Source organism: Oncorhynchus keta, chromosome 23 (assembly GCF_023373465.1).
Source record: "Oncorhynchus keta strain PuntledgeMale-10-30-2019 chromosome 23, Oket_V2, whole genome shotgun sequence".
Lineage (NCBI taxonomy): Eukaryota > Metazoa > Chordata > Actinopteri > Salmoniformes > Salmonidae > Oncorhynchus > Oncorhynchus keta.
Window position 1 is genome coordinate 5,028,005 of NC_068443.1, and position 8,225 is coordinate 5,036,229.

Here is an 8,225-nt window from a genome sequence, read left to right on the forward strand (position 1 = left end):
AGTCTTTTCTTTAGAATTAGCATCATGCGTCACCTTATTGTTGCAGAATTTGGTTTAGCTGTTGTCATGTCAAGTGTTATGGTCTGTTCTGTGTTGAACTGTGATGTAATGCATTTCATAGACTCCTGTTATGACTTCACCGTAACACAAGGCCATTGTGTTCTGGAACTGTTGCTTGTATAAAAAGAACTGTCGCATTATTGTTTACACAACAACCTCATTAAACTGGACATGAATATAATCACGTTCCACACGGTATTCACTAGGTACCACAGTCACAAAGTCATAATTATGGTTAACCTTCGCCTATTTCTAAAATATATGTTTTTGTCTCCAGATTTTAAACCTAACCTTAACTCACACTGCTAGCCTTATACCCGAACCTTGAATGAAGATTAAAAAAAGCACATCTTTGTTTCCATAAATGTTAAATATTACTTTGTGGCCGTGGTAACTAGTGAAAACCCCCTTCCCGAGAGCCAGATATTGAGTGCGGTGCGCCCTCTTGTGGGGAAACGTTATAAATTCATGGCCTGGGGGGCACGTTTAGATCCTGAGACCTAACAGTATGAAGACAGAAAGGAAATGCTTCTAGCACACGTGTAACTCTAAAAATTAGGGGTTCAACAAGGGTTCTTCTGAGATCCTCAAAGTTCTTTGAAGAACCGTAGGGTTCTTGTCACTGAAAATTGCCCCCAAAAGGTTCTTCAGGAGGTGGGGTTAATTAAACGAGGAACCTCCTTAGTTATCAAACATAAAAATAGTAAAGTAAAGTACAGCTACCCCCCAAAAACTACTTAAGTATTACTTTAAAGTATTTTTTACTTTAGTACTTTACACCACTGGTATTATAATGAAACCATCTGTCTTTTCATATTTGGGCAAATCTTTCTAAAAGCAGAAAATGGACACTATTCAATGGATATCAATCAACAAAGAGGTAAGAATATGTAGGCTATAAGAACATGTTGAAGACTTGCTGTATTGGGTACAGATGACTGAACTGCTATCTTCTGTCTGTGTCTGCAAATATACTGACCAGGAGGCATACAAATATATGTCAATTAGTAGTGTATGTTATGCAGAGCACATTTGAGTTCTCTTTGACCTGCAATATTGGAGCTCCGAGTTTAACAATTTCACCCTGCTGTTACATCTGCGACCCTGTGCATGTGACTAATAAATTAATCTATCAATTCAATTCAAGGGCTTTATTGGAATGGCAAACATATGTTTACATTGCCAAAGCAAGTGAAATAGATAATAAACAAAAGTGAAATAAACAATCAAAAATTAAGAGTAAACATTACACTCACAAAAATTTCAAAGGAATTGAGACATTTGAAGTGTGATATTATGGCTGTATCCAGTGTTGTAATGATGTACAAAAGGGTAAATAAATGAACATAAATATGGGTTGTATTTACAATGGCGTTTGTTCTTCACAGGTTGCCCTTTTCTTGTGGCAACAGTTCACAAATCTTGCCGCTGTGATGGCACACTGTGGTATTTCACCCAGTAGATATGGGAGTTTATCAAAACGGGATGTTTTCTTTGTGGGCTTGTGTAATATGGGTGAAATATGTATCTCTAATATGGGCATAAATCTTGCAGGAGGTTAGGAAGTGCAGCTCAGTTGTCACCTCATTTTGTGGGGAGTGTGTCTGCCTACGGTGGCCTTTCTCAATAGCAAGGCTACTGAGCCTGTACATAATCAACGCTTTCCTTAAGTTTAGGTCAGTCACAGTGCTCAGGTGTTCTGCCACAGTTCTCAGATATTCTGTTTACAGCCAAATCGCATTCTAGTTTTTTCTGTTTTTTTGTTGGTTCTATCCAATGTGTCAAGTAATTACGTTTTCGTTTTCTCATGATTTGGTTGGGTCTAATTGTGTTGCTGTCCTGGGGTTCTGTGGGGTCTGTTTGTGTTTGTGAACAGAGCCCCAAGACCAGCTTGCTTAGGGGACTCTTAATCTCTCTGTAGGTGATGGCTTTGTTCTGTTAGGTCTCTCTTTATGAGGAGTCTCTGTTGTTTTAATGTGTGTTTTAGCCTATATTCATTTTTGTATTTTTTATTATGATTATTTTTTATCCCAGCTCCCGTCCCCACATGAGGTCTTTTGCCTTTTGGTAGGCCGTCATTGTAAATAATAATTTGATTTGTTCTTAACTGACTTGCCTTGTTAAATAAAGGTTAAATACACATAAATACATAGGTATTGTTTAAGTGCCACACTCAAGATGGCGGCTTTTTCCTTCCAATGTTTGCCACGCAAGGACGTGAGGAGCCTCGCAAGTGTCAAAGTTGTGTTGACAGTAGTAGTAGCAGCAGCAGCAGGAACTGTCAGGGCGAGGTAGCTAACATCACGAGCCGAATGGAGTAATTATCTCGTTATATTTCAAGAAAACCAAACCCCCACCACATTCCTTATAACACCGTAAACCTCCAACGAAGCCATGGCAGAGGACTCGAGTGCTCAAACTTGGTCCATCAACAAGGACGACTATGTACTCAACGAGGTGATTGGTGAGTATGTCGCTAGGTTAGCTAGCGTGCTAACCTCTTAGCTAGCTTTTACGCAAGGCAGCTATTTAGCTAACCTTAACTTAAAGCTGGTTAACTAACGTTAAACCTAGCTACAGCTAACCAACCTTATTTTTGACAGCTAACTAGGCTATTATATATAAGTAACTTAAGCATCTGTTTCTCTTTTCGTTCATAGGTTGCTAGCTAGCTAATTAGCTACCTTGTTAGCTTTTTTTTTCTCCCCCAGATGCTAACTTGTTTCACTAGCCTAGTAGCTAACGTCGTTAGCTACAGTAGCTAGCTAAGTCGGGCAGCATAGTTGAAGTATGGAGGTGGGTGGTGCCTTCGCTGAAAGAAGACATGATGGGGCTTAGTATGAGTCACTCCACTCATACCTTTGTGGTAGCAAGGAGTTGGTATTATTCAGGCTTTTCTTTTTGTGATATGGACCGCGTTATGTTTGTTATTCTTCCTGTACAATGCATAAGACATGTAGCTAGCTAACGTTATATGCATAATCTAGTTTAGTAGTTGACGTTTGAGACCTCACACTTAATACATTTTGTCCTTTTTTTATTAAGACTCTCTGTATCTCACTAGCTAATCACTTTTGATACAAATGGCAAAAAGACACGTCAAACAACTTTCCAGCAATATTTGTTTGTAGTAAAAATACAGAAGAATAGTTCATTTTTGTTGTAGTTTTCTGGTATCTTGCCAAGTACCTCAACTCCTCCAGGAATGATCTGCAGGCTAGTGGTTTTTGAATGAACCTCCAACTATTTCAAATCATTGTCTCAATACTAAAAAAAAAAGTACTTTCTTAAACCCTTAACATTCACGCATGTCTTTCTTTGTTTTGCTGAAATTCATACTTTTTAATAAAAAATGTATCTTATTTTGTCTTACTCTTGGTTTGTCCCTGCAAGTGGTGCCACTGGCTTCCCTTTTGGATGTGTGCTACATTGTAATTCTTCCCCTTTCGTTTCCTCTTCAGGGAGTGGTGCCACTGGCTTCCCTCTTGGATGTGTGTTACATTGTAATTCTTACCCCCTTTGTTTCATCTTCAGGGAGTGGTGCCACTGGCTTCCCTCTTGGATATGTGTTACATTGTAATTCTTCCCCTTTCGTTTCCTCTTCAGGGAGTGGTGCCACGGCCGTGGTGCAGGCGGCCTACTGTGAGCCCAGGAAGGAGAGGGTGGCCATTAAACGCATCAACCTGGAGAAGTGTCAGACCAGCATGGACGAGCTCCTGGTAACCCAACCACAGAGAGCACAATTGACATTATAGCAATCAATACTGTCTAATCAATACTAGCTAATCATTTGACATAGCCTATGGTATAGCTTAGCTGTAATGTGGGCCTGTGAAAGATGAGAGTACAGCAGCAGGAACACACACACACACGCACATCCACGTACACACACATCCACGTACACAAATGCACGTACGCAAATGCACGTACACACACACAGGCTGTCAGTGTAAATCAGATGAGCTCAGGCCAGCAGCTGGACAGACACCAACACAGCATTTTTCAGCCCTTTTTGCTTAACAGCCAGTAGCCCCCGGATCTACTCTGCCCTGTCTTGGCAACTCAATCAAGTTTGTCTTGGGGATTATGCCAATAGTGACATAGCATAACTAGAACGGAAAAAGGCACAGTGATTTGACTTCAGCCATCATGGCACAGTGACTTGAATATGTTTGTCCAAGTATTTCTATGGTAGTGACAACCTAGGTCACTCTTCACTCAGTCTTCCCTATTGGGGGGGCCTGCTCTGTCATGTGAGCAGTCAGGTTCACAACAAGCAGAACAGCTGTGGAGATTTAGCCTTCCTCTAGAGACTGATATTCAATCAACAAATCAACCCCTTAAACTCTTGTGTAAATCTGACTAGGATTGGTTAAGCATAAGCAATATGGAGAAATTTCCACTTGGCCTGTCCAGAATGGAAATATGTTACTGCGTTGTTGGAGTCAAGACTCAAACTCTTTACTGTACAATGTGCTGAGCCATTGAAGCTCATTCATTCTGTTTCTTTCTCTCTCTCTCTCTCTCTCTCTCCTTGCAGAAAGAGATCCAGGCCATGTCCCAGTGCCACCACCCCAACATTGTGTCCTACTATACGTCTTTCGTAGTGAAGGATGAGCTGTGGCTGGTGATGCGACTCCTCAGTGGTGGTGGGTATTGCTTTAGGGACGGTACCAGGCAAGGAAGTAGTGGAGCATAAATACCACTTATGTAGCTCTTTACTTGGTGGCGGCACGCCTTGCATAAAGCGTTGATTAGAGGAAACGCTGCAGTCTGCTTAGCACTACTATAACAGAGGCGGTTGATGGTTGTCCTCCATCCCTACTGTAATCACCTGATTCAACAAATCATCGAGCAGGGCTAGAGCAAAACCCTGCTCTCCAGGAACTGGTTGGCCACCCCTGCGCCTGCCCACATCGAAACAGACACTTCAGACTCTATAAGCCCCAGCTGTTAGTCCTCCAGCGGTTAATACAGGGCTGAAGCAAAACCCTGCACGTCTAGTAGCTCTCTAGGAGGATGGTTAGCTTGGTTCATCTCCATCCCAGCTTCCTGACTACCAGGCACTACAGGTCCCTGTCTGGAGGAAGCAGGGCCCTGAGCAGCAGCTTCTCTCCAGCTGTGGCCTTGGCTCAGCTGCGGTACTCTCCATCCTCCTGGCATGCATTAACAATGTCAAGAGATCGAGGGATAGGACTCTAAGCTGTTACAGACATTTCATTACAAGCCAAGGTAAAACATAGCAGTAATAAAGTTCAGAGGCCTAGTTCAAACACCGCTCTATCGCTGCACCGAACTAAAACATGTCACTAATTAATAGTAGCCTGGTCTTCAGCTATTCAAGATCTACTTCCGTTAACTAATAGTCTTCAGCTATTCAAGATCTACTTCCGTTAACTAATAGTCTTCAGCTATTCAAGATCTACTTCCGTTAACTAATAGTCTTCAGCTATTCAAGATCTACTTCCATTAACTAATAGTAGCCTGGTCTTCAGCTATTCAAGAGATACTTCAGCTAATTAATAGTAGCCTGGTCTTCAGCTATTCAAGAGATACTTCAGCTAAATAATAGTACCCTGGTCTTCAGCTATTCAAGATCTACTTCAGCTAACTAATAGTAGCCTGGTCTTCAGCTATTCAAAGATACTTCAGCTAACTAATAGTAGCCTAGTCTTCAGCTATTCAAGAGATACTTCAGCTAACTAATAGTAGCCTGGTCTTCAGCTATTCAAGAGATACTTCAGCTAACTAATAGTACCCTGGTCTTCAGCTATTCAAGAGATACTTCAGCTAATTAATAGTAGCCTGGTCTTCAGCTATTCAAGAGATCTACTTCCATTAACTAAAAGTAGCCTGGTCTTCAGCTATTCAAGATCTACTTCAGCTAACTAATAATAGCCTGGTCTTCAGCTATTCAAGATCTACTTCAGCTAACTAATAGTAGCCTGGTCTTCAGCTATTCAAGAGATACTTCAGCTAATTAATAGTAGCCTGGTCTTCAGCTATTCAAGATCTCCTTCAGCTAATTAATAGTAGCCTGGTCTTCAGCTATTCAAGAGATCTACTTCCATTAACTAATAGTAGCCTGGTCTTCAGCTATTCAAGAGATACTTCAGCTAATTAATAGTAGCCTGGTCTTCAGCTATTCAAGAGATCTACTTCCATTAACTAATAGTAGCCTGGTCTTCAGCTATTCAAGAGCTACTTCAGCTAATTAATAGTAGCCTGGTCTTCAGCTATTCAAGAGATCTACTTCCATTAACTAATAGTAGCCTGGTCTTCAGCTATTCAAGAGATACTTCAGCTAATTAATAGTAGCCTGGTCTTCAGCTATTCAAGAGATACTTCAGCTAACTAATAGTAGCCTGGTCCTTTTGTCACTCTGTCAGGCTCAGTACTGGACATCATTAAACACATCATATCTCGTGGGGAACATAAGTCTGGGGTTCTGGATGAGTCGTCCATAGCCACCATCCTCAAAGAGGTTCTAGAAGGACTGGAGTACCTGCATAAGAACGGGCAGATCCACAGGTCAGGACACATTTTATTTGTTTGTTTTTTTACCTTCAACTTAAATTCAACTTGTACTTGAAATTTTTAGCATTGATTTTGACATTTTATGTTTTTCTTCTTCCACTGACCACAGTCAAATTATAGGTGTGCATGTTGGAGTTGTCAGATTCAAAAATTGGCACACTTCCTTATTTTAACTCTCTCATTCATTCATTGTCATTAATTTATGAACCAAACTACTAACTCCTTTTTTTGGTCTTTTAAAAAAAAAAAAAATTTGAAGATCTACTCTGGCGAAGCCACATAGTTCGGCTTCGTGGGCTTTCACATTGTCCCATATTGATCAATATTTTATAGAGGGCTTTATGCATTGTTAAAGAGGTTTTGTTTTATGTCACAGCTTCTCTCGCCAGGAAGCACTACAGTGTTGTACATCTAAACAACGAGCCACAGACACACAGAATATTGACTCCTCTTCACTAATATGCGCTGCTCAGCATGTTTGGCTGATTTACAACCGTTAAGACCTGATAAGTAAAAAAGGGGGGGAGGGGGGGCTTGAGTTGTTGAAACAGTAAGCACTAAACTACAGGGCACTTATTGTGAGCTATTAAAAAGAGCTAACTGTTCACAGCTAAAACAAGCCACATACACACTGGATAATAAGTCCTCTTTGGTCGTGTGACCGACATGCCTGTGTTTGTAGCAGTAGCCCTCTATTAGGAAAAAAAACCTTTTATATACACTAAGCTACTACTTGTCATTCCCTGGCATTTGCGTGTAGTTTGGTTTCATTTACAGGTTACTCCAGATACATACTGGTTTGTCTGCTTTCTTCTATTCACAGGGATCTAAAGGCCGGAAATATTCTTCTCGGTGACGATGGCTCAGTGCAAATCGCAGGTATAGTCACATGTCCTAAAACCTTAACTGCTTTTTTTCTTATAGATTTATGCTGTTAAAGTATTAAATGGTTTTTTTTTTTTTGCGTGTGTTTTTTTTTTTTTTTTTTACCACTGCAAATCCTATCAAATTTGTGCCGGGGTTTCCCCGAACTCGTTCCTCTGGACCCCAAGAGGTGCACGCTTTAGTTTAGTTTCCCCCTAGCACTACACCGCTGATTCAACTACTAATCATCAAGCTTCGATTAGCTGTGTAGTGTTAGGGTAAACAAACAAAACATGGACCCCTCGAGGTCCCGAGGACTGAGTTTCTCTCTCACCGCTCCTCACCCCCCGTCTGTCTGTCTCTCCCAGACTTTGGTGTGAGTGCCTTCTTAGCGGCTGGAGGAGACATGACCAGGACCAAGGTCAGGAAGACGTTTGTTGGGACACCATGTTGGATGGCCCCAGAGGTCATGGAGCAGGTGGGGGGGGAATATCCTCTTTCTCTCACTTTGTCTCTCTCGGGCTCTCTCTAAGATATCTTACCATTATCCTTCATGTCTCCTCAGGTCAGAGGTTATGACTACAAAGCAGATATCTGGAGTTTTGGGATCACAGCCATAGAGCTGGCTACAGGAGCTGCACCATATCACAAATATCCACCCATGAAGGTGATTTTCTACTTGGAGATATGGAAGGAGTGTGATCTTTATCCTCGGACTTCCTGTCAACCAGTTGCTAAGCAGACTATCCTGGCTAAATAAATAG

The 8,225-nt window shown here is 41.3% G+C and overlaps 1 protein-coding gene across 1 annotated transcript in view; it reads left to right on the forward strand.

Moving 5' to 3' along the window:
• Positions 1–2,291: 2,291 nt before the first annotated feature.
• LOC118373809 (serine/threonine-protein kinase OSR1-like) overlaps positions 2,292–8,225 on the forward strand; it is a 29,639-nt gene continuing 23,705 nt past the window's right edge. The window contains exons 1-7 of the mRNA XM_052476009.1: positions 2,292–2,524; positions 3,667–3,779; positions 4,601–4,709; positions 6,450–6,591; positions 7,421–7,476; positions 7,830–7,939; positions 8,027–8,128. Coding sequence (XP_052331969.1) covers positions 2,455–2,524; positions 3,667–3,779; positions 4,601–4,709; positions 6,450–6,591; positions 7,421–7,476; positions 7,830–7,939; positions 8,027–8,128 — 702 coding nt within the window. The 5' untranslated portion in view covers positions 2,292–2,454. The remainder of the gene's footprint in view (positions 2,525–3,666; positions 3,780–4,600; positions 4,710–6,449; positions 6,592–7,420; positions 7,477–7,829; positions 7,940–8,026; positions 8,129–8,225) is intronic.